The sequence below is a fragment of the Podarcis raffonei genome, chromosome 9, assembly GCF_027172205.1.
Source record: "Podarcis raffonei isolate rPodRaf1 chromosome 9, rPodRaf1.pri, whole genome shotgun sequence".
In the NCBI taxonomy this organism is placed as follows: Eukaryota; Metazoa; Chordata; class Lepidosauria; order Squamata; family Lacertidae; genus Podarcis; species Podarcis raffonei.
This window is the reverse complement of record NC_070610.1, coordinates 62,030,378-62,048,287: the sequence shown is the minus strand read 5'-3', so window position 1 is coordinate 62,048,287 and position 17,910 is coordinate 62,030,378. Positions and strand designations below refer to the sequence as shown.

At 41.8% G+C, this 17,910-nt stretch overlaps 1 protein-coding gene across 4 annotated transcripts in view; it reads left to right on the top strand.

The window, feature by feature from the left end:
* BMPR1B (bone morphogenetic protein receptor type 1B) overlaps window positions 1–17,910 on the top strand; it is a 214,307-nt gene that overhangs the window by 179,050 nt on the left and 17,347 nt on the right. For all 4 annotated transcript variants that reach the window (XM_053404034.1, XM_053404037.1, XM_053404035.1 and 1 more), the window contains 2 exons: window positions 13,028–13,130; window positions 14,536–14,638. In XM_053404034.1, coding sequence (XP_053260009.1) covers window positions 13,028–13,130; window positions 14,536–14,638 — 206 coding nt within the window. The remainder of the gene's footprint in view (window positions 1–13,027; window positions 13,131–14,535; window positions 14,639–17,910) is intronic.

Genomic DNA, 17,910 nt, shown 5'->3' with positions numbered 1-17,910 from the left:
TACTGCCATCTCCACAGGGACATAAGCGTTTTTTCGTATGGAATCTGTTGGAATCATCCCTCAAGTACAGCCGAGGGCAATACATTCAATCTTGCGCGAGTAAAAGCACGTCTGTATTTTAGAATTGCTATGTTATGCAGATAGGGTGCCAGAGAGTCGAAATGGGAAGGTGGAAAATAGTCATACCATGGGCAAAATTTCCTTATTATGGCCAAGTTCTTCTGACGCTCAATATTATTTAGGCGCTGACAAATTAGACTGTTTGCTTTACTAAAACCCAAAGTGAGTAGCTGTTTTGGTGATGAACTACAAGAGTGAAGTTTTTGATAGACAATTCTAGTCCAGGCGCTCTTGTGACAATCTTGCAGCACTAGGGATATTAGACCAGGGGGATTTGAGTTTAGGCAAAGCCAATAGTTAAGTGTCCTACGCCAGATCCGTAATTCTACCGAGAGAAGATTTGCCTCTAGGTGCAATGATGCATTAGGGACCCAGGGTGGCACAAAGAAAATTTGCCATAAGAACTTTGATTGGACAATTTCTGTAGATCCAATGCAATTCTGGGCTGCATCAATAGGAGTATAGCATCTAGATCAAGGGAAGTAATAGTGCCACTGTATTCTGCTCTGGTCAGACCTCACCTGGAGTACTGTGTCCAGTTCTGGGCACCACAGTTCAAGAAGGACACTGACAAACTGGAACGTGTCCAGAGGACGGCAACCAAAATGGTCAAAGGCCTGGAAACGATGCCTTATGAGGAACGGCTAAGGGAGCTGGGCATGTTTAGCCTGGAGAAGAGGAGGTTAAGGGGTGATATGATAGCCATGTTCAAATATATAAAAGGATGTCACATAGAGGAGGGAGAAAGGTTGTTTTCTGCTGCTCCAGAGAAGCGGACACGAGCAATGGATCCAAGCTACAAGAAAGAAGATTCCACCTAAACATTAGGAAGAACTTCCTGACAGTAAGAGCTGTTCGACAGTGGAATTTGCTGCCAAGGAGTGTGGTGGAGTCTCCTTCTTTGGAGGTCTTTAAGCAGAGGCTTGACAACCATATGTCAGGAGTGCTCTGATGGTGTTTCCTGCTTGGCAGGGGGTTGGACTCGATGGCCCTTGTGGTCTCTTCCAACTCTATGATTCTAAGGTGATAAAAGCTGGGTTTCCTGCACCAGGAATGCATATTTCATTCCAACACCCGTTATTAACCTTACACTTCTACTGGCTCCTTTTGGTGTTGTGCACTTCAGGCCAGTCTATAGCAGGCAGATTGGTCTTGCATGGTTCACTGTTGTTGTTTTTGACTGCAAAGAACAGTTGTGGGGCTCTTCAGAATTGGACCCATGAGGACAAGAGTTAACCTTTCCCTCCCGTACAATAGCCTTAATGACACCCCATCACGTCACTACTTGGTATGGGACAGAACATGCCATTGGGGGCAATGCCAGCTTCTTCCTTGCACTAAATGACAACTGGGGACAGTTTTTGTTTAGACCTTGACACGTTCCCATTCATTATAATTTTGTCTTGACTATTCTAAGCTTTTCTTTGTGAGTTTAAAAAATCAACTGCTCATTTCCAAACTATACAGTTCAGAATTCACTATGGCTAGACTCCTACATTCAGATAAATTTAGGTTGCCATTGTGCTTTAAACTGTTGATCACTTATTTCTGACCTCATCTTTCTAATGCCTTAAAAAAGCATTCACTGTGTTTTTTTTTTTAGATCTCCTAGCACTTGCTAGCCCTCATGTAAGATAAGGTGGTAACCTTACCTATTCCTTTTGTGCTACTTCGTACTGAGCCTGGGGAATAAATACTCTGAAGAGTGCAAACATTAAAAGTTATCCAACTGCAAATATTTACTTGGTTACATAATACGCCTGGCTCTTTTCCAAGTGCCGCAGAGTGGCTGGCTAGTAATTTGGTCCCCCAAATGGCTGCTTTGCACCTTGAATTTCAGAAGAAGGGTGATTTGTTTCTTGTGTGTGTGTGTATTTTGGGCTCAGTATGAATGACACGGGCTCTGGTAGCTTTCCAAGGCTGCGGTATTGGGTTTCCTTGTTACCTTACATCACCACAAAGGATATGTAAATACTGTCAGGGTATCTGAAGGAGGTGGCGGCTACGTGCACAGGTGTTTGGAAGACTGATTGATTAACAAGGACCTTTCTCCAGGAGAGGTGAAACCTTTTGAAAGGGTTCCCTAAACCTAGGCTTGTAAAGGTTATGTTAGCCCCTCAGCCTTTTGAAACTTTAACCGTCTCTGTGAATATGTCGTGCACCTGGGGAGTTCCAAATAGACATTTATTTGCCATGCTTTTATGAACATCTTTCTATGGGAAACCTTTGATGTTGTCAGAACACACAACGTACCCCCACTCTTTAAAGAACTGAAATATATAGTTTCAGTCATGGCGTGGCTTATTTTGGAGAGCTGGCCACATTCTTTGGAGTTTTTTTCCCATACACCACACATTTTAATAGTTATTCAGGTATGTGCAGTGGGGTGTGTGTGTGTGTGTGTGTGTGTGTAAAAATGAGGAGTCGGCACTCATATCTTGATGAATTATAAAATGCCTCTCCCATTGCTCCCTTCTTCCTTGCCCCCCCTTCCCTATTGAATTTGTGACAAACTTTTTAAAAGCTGACATTTAAAAATACATAATAAGTAATGTTTCATATGTGTAATAGGTGAAGTTCATTACTTTGAGTTATAAAGAATTAAAAATTGAGAGTGATGGCAAGGGTACCAATCGCAAAATGGCCGCTGTAGGATGTGTGGTACAGCACAACATTTCCGCCATGGGGGTGTGGCATAGCACCTGCCCTGAGATCTTGTGATGAAGGACAATATATAAAATAAATAAATAAATAAATAAATAAATAAATAAAGGCACAAAATGAGAGAGTCGTTGCTGCTTGCCCCCTGCCCCAACTCATGCTGGCCTTGATTATGGCAATCATACAATATTTCTGCACATGCGCACACAATAGTACCATAGTACTGTACAACAATATCGTCAGCCACACTCCCTCTTGCATCCATGCACTCAGCATAGACATAAATAGGTATCTCCTAGTCTCTTCCTCTCACGGGCTACACATAGATCTCTCCCTCAATCCAAGGGCACCTCTTCTGCACATTGACCTCGCAGACATCCCCCCTTTTCTTTCACATGCACACAGAAAACATCGAATTTGCCTCTCCTTGCCTTCCTCCGTCACTCACCCCCAACAATTACACACCTCACACAAATTATACATGAATAGCGCTCTTTCTCTCTCTCACCCACCCAGTGTGGTGTAGTGGTTAAGAGCAGTAGACTCGTAATCTGGTGAACTGGGTTCGTGTCTCCGCTCCTCCACATGCAGCTGCTGGGTGACCTTGGGCTAGTCACACTTCTCTGAAGTCTCTCAGCCTCACTCACCTCACAGAGTGTTTGCTGTGGGGGAGGAAGGGAAAGGAGATTGTTAGCCGCTTTGAGACTCCTTAGGGTAATGATAAAGTGGGATATCAAATCCAAATTCTTCTCCTCCTCCTCCTCATCCTCCTCCCCCAAAATCCATGAAAGCTCTGCCCTGAGCCAATGGAAGCACCTGCTATCAGCTCCACCTTGCTGGCAGGCAACAGCAACTTGGAATGTGTAGGGATGCCTCCACTCCCCCCCTTTAAAAAAAAAGCAAGATCCAGCATTGGACAATGGGAATGTCTGTCACTTGCTGGCAGGCAGTGACAGCCTGAGCTTGTGGGGATATCCCTGCCTCTTCTCTCCACCCACTCTTCCCTCCTTCAAGTTGGCTCCAGCATGGGAGGAAGGAGTGTCTGCTGCAGGCATTCAACAGCAGCCTGAGCATACAGGCATAACCCTGTGGCTCCTTCCTTGTGTACCAATCCAAGTTTTTTGGGTTTTTTGTTTTGTAAGTAAGCCCCAACATAGCAGCCTGAACACTCTGGAGTTTTCCACCAGGATAAAAAACAAAACTGAGTACGCCTAAAAGTTCTGCAACGGGTGTGAATTTGTCAGCTGGCTCTACCTACATTAGTTCATTGGCACCTACATTAACCACCAAGGTTAAAAGGATAGGCTATGCTAAGCAGAGGAACTGAGTCAGATAGGGTTTTTTTTGTTTTTTGTTCTGCATACAGAGCAACTAACCTTTGACTCAGTGTGCTTTCTTAAATGCCCATAGGCTTCAATATGTAATGTGGTTGCCCACACAGCTGAAGAAAGATACTGGCTGCTTAGCACATTCTTACTTGGGTTCATGGGTTCAGCAGCTGAATTACTCTGACATTACCCCCACCCAAAATGTGCATCAGATAGGGTTGTAAGAAATGTTGTATATATCCAGCTGATATCACTGGCTACTGACATTCAGCAGTCTACATTCCTTGAGGAATTTGCAATCTCAATTAGGTGTGGGAAACCCACCATGAAAGTGGATTGAATAATGGATGTGAATGTTATGTGTATAAGCAACAACAGCAACAATATAACCTATGAGAGGGAGTGGTTTAGGTTGCAGTTCTGATCCTGCTTACCTGGGAGTAAGCCCCCAGTAAGTTCAATAGAACTTACTTCTGAATAGATATGGTTAAGATTCTCTTGTTAGATCTTATACACATCCAGCTTAACATTGAATTTACTGATACAACAATTTGTAAGAGGTATAGATTTAGGTCAAAAGTGCCTGGTCTGACGAAAGGTTCTTCATCTAAGGAACATGGAAAACTGAACCATAAGAGCTAATTTAAGAAAGGTAGAAAGTAAGAGTGGGGAACCTGTGGCCATCCAGATGTTGTTGGACTCCTAACTCACATCAACTCAAGCCAGGATGAAAGCTGTAATCTAACAACATCTGAAGGACCACATTTCTCACCCCTGGTTTAAAGAATATATAATTCCGGATCAAAACTATCAACCTCATATCCTGAATGCACAGCTATGTAGAAGAAATATTCATTCGCTCTCCATCGTGATATCCTGTAAGTATTTTGCAAAATAAGGTAGTGTTATATATTGTAGAGTAGATGATTTCTGAATTACAGCATTGGTTCATAATTACTTGAAACTGAGAGCTGGTTCAAACATTCAAGGGCAAATTTGTAAAATACATACTGTCACCTCACATCAAATATTAAGACAGTGCACAATGGTATATTGAAGCACAATAAAATGTAAAACAATACAAAATAACCATTAAAATGGCTGGCCAAAGATCCTAATTCATTTACATGAATGTGTGAGAAGATGAGAAGACCCATGTCTGATCAGGTCAAATGTCCATCTAGTCCTTCATTGTCAACCAGATTCCTATTAGAAACTGCAATCAGGACCTTAGTTTAACATCACTTGTCGGTTTGAACCCCACATTGGGTGAAAGATTCCTGAATTGCAGGGGGCTAGACTAGATGATCCTCGTGAACCCTTCCAGCTCTAAGATTCAAGATTCCCAGTAACTGATATTTAGAGGCATGCTGCCTCTGATATTTGATGTTGGACACAGCCATCATGGCTAGTATAAGTCTGTTAGGGGAAATTCCTCCTGAGATTTTGTTTGAATATCTGGGCTGGGAAAGGCGTTCTTTGACCAAATTTAGTAGTTAAGGTGCTGTGACTTGTACAAAAAGTGGGCCCTTCTCCAGTAAAGACATCTGCTTAAACAGCTGCAAAGTGGCTGGCCCACTTCCTTTTCTTTTGACATTTAGTAAAGGTCTGCATTAAGATCAGCTCCTTGGACTGGGCAAATCTTTAATTAAAAGCATCTTTGACAGCAACGTCTCTCAGCATTTCCGTTACAAACCACATTTTTTCAGGTGTTTTCCTTGGCTGTAAAAATTCACTCTCGGCTGAGAAACATGACACACCAAACGTTCTGCTTTCTTAATTATCTCATCCGAAAGCTGCACTGTAATAGAACATGATGCAAAATATGGGTTGAGGTTTAAGTAACATGTTTATATTTTGTCTCTTCCCCACTTACTCTCTTGAAGCTAAAAAAAAAGTGTGGGCATTTTTTTTTTTTGGAAGATCAGGCAGTTTAGATATAACAGTCCTATAAACCATGATTTGAGAATGAACTCATATCCCTCCTCCCCTCCTCTCTTGGTTGCATTTGTTGTTGTTGTTGTTTAGTCGTTTAGTCGTGTCCGACTCTTCGTGACCCCATGGACCAGAGCACGCCAGGCACTCCTGTCTTCCACTGCCTCCCGCAGTTTGGTCAGACTCATGTTTGTAGCTTCGAGAACACTGTCCAACCATCTCGTCCTCTGTTGTCCCCTTCTCCTTGTGCCCTCAATCTTTCCCAACATCAGGGTCTTTTCCAGGGAGTCTTCTCTTCTCATGAGGTGGCCAAAGTATTAGAGCCTCAGCTTCACGATCTGTCCTTCCAGTGAGCACTCAAGGCTAATTTCCTTAAGAATGGATGCGTTTGATCTTCTTGCAGTCCATGGGACTCTCAAGAGTCTCCTCCAGCACCATAATTCAAAAGCATCTTGGTTGCATATCCTATGCCTATATTTTGTCTCTTCCCCACTTGCTCTTGCAGCTAAAAAAAAGTGTGGGCATTTTTTAATTTGAAGATCAGGCAGTTTAGATATAACAGTCCTATAAACCATGATTTGAGAATGAACTCATATCCCTCCTCCCCTCCTCTCTTGGTTGCATATCCTAGCACACTTGCTGGATCATCACCTTGTTGTGGTAAGTGGGCTTGCACGTTCCTATGATCCTTGTGAGCAAAGGCCCCAGGAGTCCTGTACTCCCAGTAGGGTCACCCAAGGTGGTAAGGTCAAGGGGGAGAAGCTAGACAAAGAATGACCCAAGAAGTCCTCAACAGCAGAACGCACAGAAGATAACAAGCAGTATGTTACAACGGCTATAAAGGCAGATGAAGAGCCTTTCTGTGAAGACTGTGCGTTGGAAAAGATGAGGCTGAGAGGAGATGTGATAGCCATTGTCAAATATCTCAAGGGCTGTCAGGAAGATGGAGCAAGCTTATTCTCTCCTGCTCTGGAGGGTAGGACCCAAATCAATGGCTTTAAGTTACAAGAAAGGAGATTCCAACTAAACTTTCAGTCGGTAAGAGCTGTTCGACAGTGGATCAGACTCCCACGAGAGGTGGTGGGCTCTCCTTCACTAGAGGTTTTTAAGCAGAGGTTGGATGGCCATATACCATGGATGCTTTAGTTGAGATTCCTGCATTGCAGGGGGTTGGACTAGATGACTCACAGGATCCCTTCCTATTCTACAGTTCTATGATTCAAAGCTCCTGCCTGACTTTATCTGCAGTTCAGAGATGCTTATCATTGGTGGATTTCTGCCCAGCATTTGTTCCTCTCTTTGCGCTGCTTCAGAGGCTGACAATCTGGTGCCCTTCAAGTGTTCTGCATCATAGATCTCATCACCCCTAAGTATTGGCCATGATGGGGGAAGCTGATGGAAATTGTAGTCTAGGGCATCTGCGTGATACCTGATTACCTACTCCTGTTTCTTCATCTGATACAGTGGTGCCTCGGTTTACGAGCTTAATCCGTTCTGGAAGTCCATTCTTAAACCGAAACTGGTCTTAAACTGAGGCGCACTTTCCCTAATGGGGCTTCCCGCCGCTGGTGCCCTTCCACCGTTTGGATTCCATTCTTAGACAGAAGTAAAGTTTGCAAATCTGGACACTACTTCCGGTTTTGCGGAGTTCGTAAACAGGAGTGTTCTTAAACCAAGGTACCACTGTATTGTGAAAGTCCGTATCTCTCTCCTCTTGGAGAAGCTCATTGTCAAAACTTCATTGGCAACTATTAGTTGATTGTGTCATTCATTGTTTTTTAAAGAAGTTAATTGTTATCCATTGTTTTTCACTGTATCCCTCAATTATCCTTGCTCGTTGATATGGATGAATGGCACCATGCAATTAAACAAATTGTAACATAATATAATATCCCACCCTAATGGATGCCTTTCCGTCTCTTCTTGGCAGTGCTTCCTATCATTCTTTTCCTGAGCCTGAGCAATGAAGTCATAATGGTTGGTACCCAGAAGGACAATTGTCTTACTCAAATTACCCAAATACATTGCATTAGAGCACAGTAGGAGTAATTAGGAATTGCTTGCTTCTATGCGCTACATAAATCACTAATGTTTCAGAAAAGGTCAGTTGTACCCAAACTGTACATACACCAGTGACTTCTGGGTTGGCACCTCCGGCAATTGCGAAGCTCCTCCGATCGGGAGGAACTTGCTCCGTGGAAACCAGGGTCTGACCGCCATGGCGAAGGCGGAGACCCACTGAAATCACAGGCGGGAGAAGCTTGTGAACTTGGGATTTGGCTGGCACCTCTTGCGCCTCCCCTACTCGCGGGGAAACCCTGTTTTGGGGATCCGGAGCGATGTGGGGTGAGTGGCGCGGTGCTTCGAATTGACTGCTTCTTTCACGGAGTGAAGCCGCATTGCTGTTGCCGGAGAGCGCTGACTTTTTCCTGTGGACAATTGGACTTTAAACAACTACCCGTGAGTAGAACGGAAAATTGGATCTTCAAATATCTTAATTTGGCATCAAAACGGGAAGGTTTTAAACAGGAAGTCCGCCTTCCTCTTTTGTAAATAGTTTGAAGCAAAGACGTTATAAGCTAAAGTCATGGAAAATCTTTGGTAAAGGATTAATTTCCATTGGATAAAAACACCAAACCCCCTTTGGAAGCAGGAGAAGAGGGGGGAAATTTTGAACCTAGTGAGCCTGCAGAAGAGAGCGAAAAATCAAATTACCACTGCTCTAAACCTGGAAACTGGCTGCTAGAAAAAGTGACGTTTTGGGAAAGTTCATTGACTGTGAACAGAACGTATTTGAACATATTTGAACCGAACGTATTTGACAGCTAACTAAATAAGAGAAGTATACTGTTTCCATTGTCCTCTTCTGCGTTTAAAAAGGAGGAAAAGTAACTGAAAATTGAAACTTATCTTTATTGCTTGAGTTGTGTTTGAAAGGATTGATACAAGTGGAGACTGTTTCCCTCTAGAGGGAACTTTTGAAATTGTTACAGGAGTGGAACTGGGGAATCTCCAGCTGCAAGATAAGAAATTGTGAGAACCGGGAATTGACCTTGGACCATTTAAGAATGTTGACAGAAGCCATAGTGACCGTGTTATGTAAGATAAGCTATTCGCTGGAACAGCTTCACGACAAGACGGATGATATGACTATTAAAATTGATAACTTGGGACAAAAAGTGATTAATCTGAGACAAAAAGTGAGCACCAACACAGAAATAATTCAGGACTTGGTACAGGAATCCACTTTGGCAGGACAAATTGTGGAGGAGAAGGAGAAAGCTGTTGTTGTTGAACCTAAGGTAATACAAGAGGGATCCTTAGTTTTACAGAAGCAAATTGAGGACTATAGGTTGAGGCCTTTTATGATTGAATCTAGAAAAAGTCTCAGATTTTGAGGAGCGGATCCCGGCTTGGACTGAAGAAGGAAAGTTGGAAAGATCCCTCTATGCAGGGATTAACTGACTTTTGGGACATGGACTTGGGTTTGGAGGAGATCGAAGTTCTGGGGGCCTTTGGATTTGGAGGAATCTTGAAACATGTCCTGAAACACTTTATGGATCTTAGCTTTAACTATGGAAATTTGGCTGACCTGTCCAGAAGGAATAAAAGTATTGTTGGGATCTTCCCGAGATCTGCTCTTTAGCATTAAAGAATATGAAGAAGACCTGTAGAAGGCGCCTGGAAAAGAGTTAAGAGCCTCGGATATAAGATCGCCAGGTTGATGGACTATATGGAATTGACGGAAAGGACTGGCAGAACCCGAAACCAGGGAGAGGAGATGGTGGAAGAAGATTGGAAAATTTAAAGTTTATATATAGAAATACTGTAAAATTAATGAGTGATAGAAAAATGGTGGAATGAAATTTTATGGCCTTAGCAGAAATGTTATAAGGAGTTAAGCATATATAAGTATTTTATCTTTAATGGAAAATAAGGTTTAAAATATGTTAAGATATTTATATTATGATAGAAAATAGAGAAAGATGGAAAGGATTTGCTGAGACAATTAATAGAAGTGGAATACAAAAAGGGAGGTGAGAGGAGGTCGAGGAAATAAGGGAATGAAAGATAGATATGGAAAAGGTGTGATGTATGTTTTTAAATGGATTTTGTTTTGCTTTGTTTAGGGTTGGGGTGGGTTAGGGTTTTGTTTAGTTTAGTTTAATGTGTTTAGTTTAATGTGTTTAGGTTGTGTTTTGTATTGTTTATATATTGTACTGTATTGTCTTTTTTCTCTTTTGTTTTTTCTCCTTTGTCTTTTTCCTTTTTTTCCTTTTCTGTAATCTTTAAAAGCAATAAATATTATTTTTTTTAAAAAAGACATACACCATACATTTAAGCACACCTCCCCGCAAAAAGAAAAGGATCCTGGGAATGGTGGTATACCTCTCACGGAGCTACAGTTCCCAACACCCTTAACACAACACAGGGCGCCCACCCTGTGGAATGCCCTCCCATCAGATGTCAAAGAAATTAGCAATGATCTGACGTTTAGAAGACATCTGAAGGCAGCCCTGTTTTTAATGTTTTTAATGATTGATGTTTTAATGTATGTTTACTCTTTAGTTGGAAGCCACCCAGAGTGGCTGGGAAAACCCAGCCAGATGGATAGGGTATAAATTAATAATAATAATAATAATAATAATAATAATAATAATTATTATTATTATTATTATTATTATTATTATTAACAAACTACAGTCCTCACAATTCTTTGGCGGGTGCAAATGTGCTTTAAATGTATGGTGTGTATGTAGCTGAAGTTTTCAGGATTCAAATATTTAAGGTACCAGTCTTAGGAATCTGGTTATACAGATATTTTGCCCATCCTTGGACGTAGCTGGCTGGGGTTTCCCCAGCTGCTCTCTCACTTCCCCGACTCCCCACCCCATTTTTTGGCTTCACATTTCTGGTTTTTAAAAATTGGTTTTTAATTTCAAGTGACAAAAAAATACCCAAAACAGAATTTAGTTGTACAGAAAAGAAATAAAAAGAGCAGCTGGAGCTGTAAAGGACTTTTGATTTGTCTGAGTTTGTATAATCCCACTGGTTTAGATTCTTAGGTATATTCACTCCCAGGTATTTAAAGTTGGTCTTACAGAGTTTCAGGCCAGTTGTCTTGTGCCAATGCTGTTGTAGGTTTGATGGGGTGTGTATCGGAATCAATCTTAAGATTTGGTGAAGTTAACAGTGAACCCAGATATCTTGCCATATATAGCAAGTTGGTCCATAACAGCAGGTAATGAGGTTTCCGGATCAGAAAGGAATAGCACATCATCTGTGAACATATTGATAAGATGTTTCTCCCCGCCCCCCAATAATTCAAAAACTTTAACATCATCATCTGCTTTCAATGCGCCAGCTACTCTCCTAGTTGCCATTCCTGCAAGAGGAGATGTGGAAGTTTAAGATTAAGAAATTACCAACATTGTAGTAAACATAAGGAATGCTTTATTTTCTTGGCTCAAGAACAGCAACTGAAGTATGGTATTACCTTGAAGAAGGAGAATAATCTTTTCAGGAGGAAAGTCAGAAAACAGGCATCCCTAAAATGTAGCTAGGGGTGACCTTATTAAAAACAAACAAACACTAACCGTCATATTTCCGCCCTTCATTAAAACTGCAATCCTATGTACCAGGTGGTTCAATTCCAGTGATTGTCCTTTCTAGGTGGTTGTTCAATTTGACTTAATAAGATTTCCTTTGGAATAAATGGCACAAGATTTGGATACAACTGTTCTTGTGGGTGCATTGTTACTACTACTACTGCTACTGCTACTACTACTACTATTACTACTACAATTTATTGCCCGCCCTTTACTCCAATGTACCAGGAAGGGTTACAGCAATTAAAACACAGAGAAAAGGTTTGTTCACACATTACACAGACCACAGGTAAAAGCTGTCTCTACACATGTAAAGAGTCTACACCTGTTGATCTGTACAGCTGTATCCACAGGGGCACAAATTGTACACTTGAATGCAGTGTGTGAAAGCCCTTAATATTAGCCATTCTGGACCTACATTTTATTTTATTGATGCATATACCACTGTGTCCCAGCAATTAATATGTATGCTTGAAATGCCTAGCATAATCAGACCTCCATAAATCTTGTTGCTCACAAATCTTAACATGAAGAACACAAGGGATCTCCTCTTCCTCTCCTCTGAATTGCAGAGATAGAGAGAAAGACGTGTGGCTGCATTTTGGAGCAGGTCAAGGTGTATTTATTTCCTTAATATTTATTCTCAAAAGATGTACCCTGTAAAATATTTAAGTTAACTTAAAATAGGAATAAAAAACAACAATAGAATATGAGAACTGCAACAATACCAAAAGGACATCGTAATGAGACAAAAGCAATAGCAGCAGAAATATATGCTAAAAAGATATTACTCTGCAAAATGTTTCTGGGGGAGAAACCGCACATACATTTTCTTCCCATCTAAAAATAACGAGCAATGGGGCCAGGCAGATCTCCCAAAGGAAGTGGTAAAGCTCCAGAAAACTTCTGCCTGCTCCAGAGGTCATCACAAGAAGAAAATGCCTTTGCCCAGGTCCTCTGGCATTTGAAGGGACCTGTCATTCTCATTCTGCAGTCTCTCCACAAAGGAGTAGCTCAAAGTGGCTTTTGACAGCACTTCATCAAACGATCACATGTTGTACTGGGCTTTGGAGCAGACAGAAATAGCACAAGTACTGCTTGCTGTTTCTGCCTGGTCCAAAACCTGCGACTGTGACAACCATACAGCCATATACCTTCAAAGTCCTCTACATATTCCAGAGGTCTCAGGAAAGGGGAAGGGTGACCGCAAATAATAGCTTACTTTATAGCATGCACCTTAAGAAAGCTTTGTTTTATTTCCCTTTAATGATTTTCATAGCAGGGTAATCTGTGCATTGCAACCAAGATACAGGAAGCTAATAATAATAAGTTTCTGATCAAATACATTTGTTTCTTTTCTTTCCCCACATTCAGTACTGATGGCTTTTGTTTTGCCATGGTAGAAGATGAAGACTCTGGAGGGCAGACTTTCACCACAGGCTGTATCGGGTTAGAGGGTTCTGACTTCCAGTGCCGGGTAAGAATATATTCTGATCTAGATTTGGTCTTTAGTTTTAGCTGGGAGTCAGCTTAGGTCAGGGGTAGCCAATGTGCCCTTCAGATGTTGTTGGACTGCAGTTTCCATCAGCCTCAGCCAGTGCTCAAATATGATGGGAGTTGCAGTGCAACATCTGCAGAGTACCATTCTAGTACCCTAACCTTACCAATAGTTAGGAATGGAGATACATAGTCTGTTGACTTCCTCCTCCAGGGGAGTTAGAATGCAGGTCAGGTTGTGAATATCTTGGAAGTCTTCCCAGTGGTCCATAACACAGGCAAGCAGAAGTCAGCAGAGCACTAACAGGTCGGAAAGCCCAGCAGGAATCCTCATTTTGCAGAGTCCTATCACAGGCAATGGGATACAGCGTTTAAGAATGGGGTCATAATGTTTCTGTGCCACTTATTTAAATGCCCATCTCAAGAGCTCAGGTGCAATATTTAGTGCACAACCGTATGCATGTTTACTCAGAAGTAAGTCCATGGTATTAAGAGAGGCTTACTCCCTAGTAAGATGCTGCCTTAACGCTTTAAATGAAGGTGAAGTATGAAATGTAATCGGAATGAGCCTGATTCATTTAGCCTTTGCATCTACCCTCCTTACCCCGTGTGCTGGTTTGTATACAGGAGTTTCCTGCTCCCAGCCCCCTTTCTCCACGACATAGAATGTTGCCATTGTACCAGCTCAGACAATTTTCAGGTCACCAAGACATTTGTCCCTACCTCTGTGTTCCCATATTGCCACCTTGTGACAACTTGCCCACATACTGATAGCTCTTTCTAGATGCTAATAGTTTGCAGGACTGGACAACAGACCTATGTTGTCACCCCTCATGTAAAGTCCCCTTCTACATTAGGCTCAGAAGCAATATACATGTTCAGAAAACCCAAGCAGTCGCGTACCATTTCAGGTTAAAAACAGTATATTTGAATTCTTGTTCACTTGAAAAACAACACCAACACCTTCTGTGAACATAGAAAAAGCTAGCAGAGAGAGGAGGAGGCTACAGTTGTTGTCCCTTACATACTAATTTTCCTTGTGCAGGGCTTTTTCTGTAGGCATTCAATAATGCATTTTCCCCACTTATATTCTGAAGTTGTCTAAGCCTAGAAGAACAGTACCATTCGCTTTCTCTAAATATATTGAGAACCCAGATTTAAGCTTTGCCCTCCATCGAAAAACGAAATGGTAAAAACTACACCTGTTTATTAAACTGTATCTAGATCTAGATTGTTATATAATTTAAAAGGAATTGTCATCTAGGTTTTCTAAAAGCACATTAAGGTGTTAGCACATGCATGGTTTTTCACATCTGAAAGCTTTCAGCGTTTCTTAATGCCTTTTGGATATGGACAAAGCTGCTCATAACTATTATCTGTTGCAGGACACACCACTGTCCCAACCGAGAAGATTAATTGAATGCTGCACAGATCAGGATTACTGTAACAAAGATCTTCACCCTACGCTGCCACCACTGATAAAAGGAGGTAACGGAAGAGTCAAATCTTTAATTTCCAATCTGCATATTGCTTTTCTTTCTAGAAAACAAAAACTGCAGATAACATTTTCAGTGCCAGTGGCAACATTTGCAGTGTAAGCATTCCGGGCGCACTTCTTGCTCATCCAGCTATAACATTTCTGAGATGGGTTTCCGATGAAAAAAATATTTGTTGATGCTTCAGAGTCAAGAAATAAATATTCCATTATACATCCTAAAAACACAATATTTGTTTTTATCCAATTATTTTATTGGTTAATGGGCTTGGGTTTGAGTTTCTCAAAGCAGAATCCATTTTCTAATTCTGATTGAAGCTTTTTTACCTCAAAGTAGACATTTCCCCCTGAAAACGTTTTCAACTGTGTGAAAATTTATCTCTTAAAAAATCCTATTTGGGGCCTTTTTTCCATTAAATTGATAGATAGATAGTGATGTGTGGTTTCTCTCTCTCAATCTCTTTCTCTCTCTCTCTTGCATAATACTAGAAGCCAGGGCCCATGTAATGAAGATGAATGGTGGAAGATTCAGGGCGGTGGTGGGGGTGGGGGTGTGTCGAGGAGATACTTCTTCATGCAGCACATTAATTGAATCATAAGATTCTCACCTTAAAGATGTGGTGATGGCCACCAACTTCAGGGGGTTTAAAATGAGATTGGATGACTCCATGGAAGATAAGGGTATCAATGGCCATTTGTCATGACCTTTGTATGCTACCTCTAGGATCAGAGGAAGTATGGGCTCTAAATCCCGGTTGCTGCAAAACAGCAGCAGGAGAGTGCTACGGACCTCACACCGTGCCCCTGAGTTTCCCACATGCATCTGGACTAGATAGGCCTTTGGTTTGATCCAGCATGACTCTTAAGTTCTTGTTGCTTAAGTTGTTGCATTAGAACTGTTTTGAGAGTCATGCCTCCCTGCCCCAGGCAGTGCTGCTTCTTCCTCCCTCTTGGCTCACCTATATTCATCATCTACCCAGTCAGGAATCATTCAGCAAATGCGTTGATGCCTCGATGCTTCATAGCCAATCAGATTTGGCTGCCCAGTGACATATGTGAGAGCTAAGTAAGGCTGCGGTTTTAACCCCTCTCATCTGGGAGTAATCCCCATTGAATTCAGTGGGACTTGCTTCTGAGCAGACAGCATTGGAAAATGACGTTTCTGGTTCAAGTGCTATAACAGGTACACCAATTGGGTTAGTGGAGACAGGAATATTTAACTGTAGCCCTGCAGTTGGGACCTTCCAGCAAAGAAGCTGATGTTGGTGATGGTTTGGAATCACCTAAAGATGGGGGGTAGGTCTGCGGTCTCTTAAGTCCTCATCAAATTCAGTAGCTAAATAATTAAATGACAAGATTAAGTCTATCAAGATTGAAGCATGACCTCTGGCACCAATATGAATGCTTAGGAGATGGAAGTGTCATATGGAGGCAAAGCGCATAAAACCATAGGGGGATTGATAAAGTTCTATTACAATAAGGGAAGGCAATTGGTTGAAGCTGCCCTAAAGATATTTGGTAGCAAAATGCTTATCCAAATGCTCCAAGGTGTTCAAATTTAGGGCTCTGATTAGAACGCCATTAAAGTTTTGGAAGCTGTGCAGAATATTTTCCCCAGAAGGTATATTCTCTACCATCAAGAGTATGAGCATCTCTTGTTTTGTAGAGAACCCAGGTGGCCAACAATTAAGGCAATAGCAGTCTGTGCTCAGTTAAAGTATGTTTAAGAAATTGCTGCTACGCCTATTGAGCATTTTCCTGCCTTGTACTATATGGAATTGGGCAATAAACAACTCTGGAAAGCAGCTTGTCAGGCTGTTTTAGACTATTAATATTTCCCAGGACAGAGCTCTGCTTTGACCTTGCAGAAGTGTCAACCAAGGGATTGGCTCCTCCAGATAGAATCCAAAAGGGACCTGCAACTAATTAGAAACACCAAATTTTCCCCTTGGTTGGAGCAGACATGGTTAGGATTGCAACTTAAATTAATAAATGCCCAATTTCTCAAGGAATGTTGACAAATTGCCATAAAGAGGACACTTTCAGCACTGCTACTGTTAACAAAAGCCAGTAGTAGTTTTGGCTCATTTCTGCATAAATTCAAGACAGGCGACTGTCCAAGAGAACATACAAAGAAAATCTCATTGTCACCCTTTTCCTTATTTTGGAAAGTACCTTACCAAAAACTATTTTCTAACACAAGTGTCTTTCTGTGGGCATGTGAAAAACAGAATAGATGTTGCTTTTGATTCAGGAGTCGTATGACTAGGGTCACATCTCAGGGGATGCTAAGGTCTAAGGAGGTCTTCCAGCTGTAGGTCAGAGGTGGTTGAACTACAAATTAACCCAGGCACAGAGGTGATGTCAGCAAAAGCGGGGACATTGTTCACTGAGAGTGCTTTTCTGTGCCTTGAATGTGCTAGAAAGGGAAAGGATAGTTTTCAAAAAATATATATGAAAGGAGCAAAGGAGTTCTGTGGACTTGGATATTTCAGAATGAGGAGTTAAAGCTAACCCGTCCTGAGAGCAAGGAAAGTCTTAGCATGTAGGAAGGAATATAAACACACAACAACAATTCAGCTACACTCCCTGCTCACTATTCTGAATAGCTTCCATGCCCAGCAAATAAAATAAAAACATCCTGATGAGTACAAGAAGACCCTGTGCTGGGCAGGCAGTCTGCTTATTAAGAAAGCAGGAAAAATAATCAGATCCCAATATAACATTGCCATTTTAAACAATAAAAAATATATTACTGGAAACCCCAATGAAAAGGCAGACTGCAGGGAGATGAGAGGAGAGATCCGTCTTTACTGATTTAACGCCCTTATAAGCAGAAGTGTTGGTGCCACCATGTCTGGCTCGCAGTCTCTATAGCTGGTGATTGAATGAGCTGGGCAGTGATGACTGAGGAAAGGATGGGGTTTGATATGTGTACTGCATCCCAAACTCCTGGCCCCAGGTTGTTGTTGTTGCTGCTGCTGCTGCTGCTGCTGCTACAGTAAGCCCTGTGCACATTGCAAACCTGGGAGAAGATGCAGCCAAGGGCTCACAGTACACCAGGAAGTTCTCCTTGCTGAAACCGAGTAGGAATTGCAAGAGGGAAGCTCCTATTCCCTTTGCTGGGGCTTGCACAACCAACATCTTGCAAGTAAAAATGAAAGGAATGATTCACTCCCAAGTCCTTCTCAAGCCCTCTCCAGTTTTTCACAGCTGCTTAGCATGATTAGAAGCAGAGCTGAGTTTATGTGTACATACAATGCAT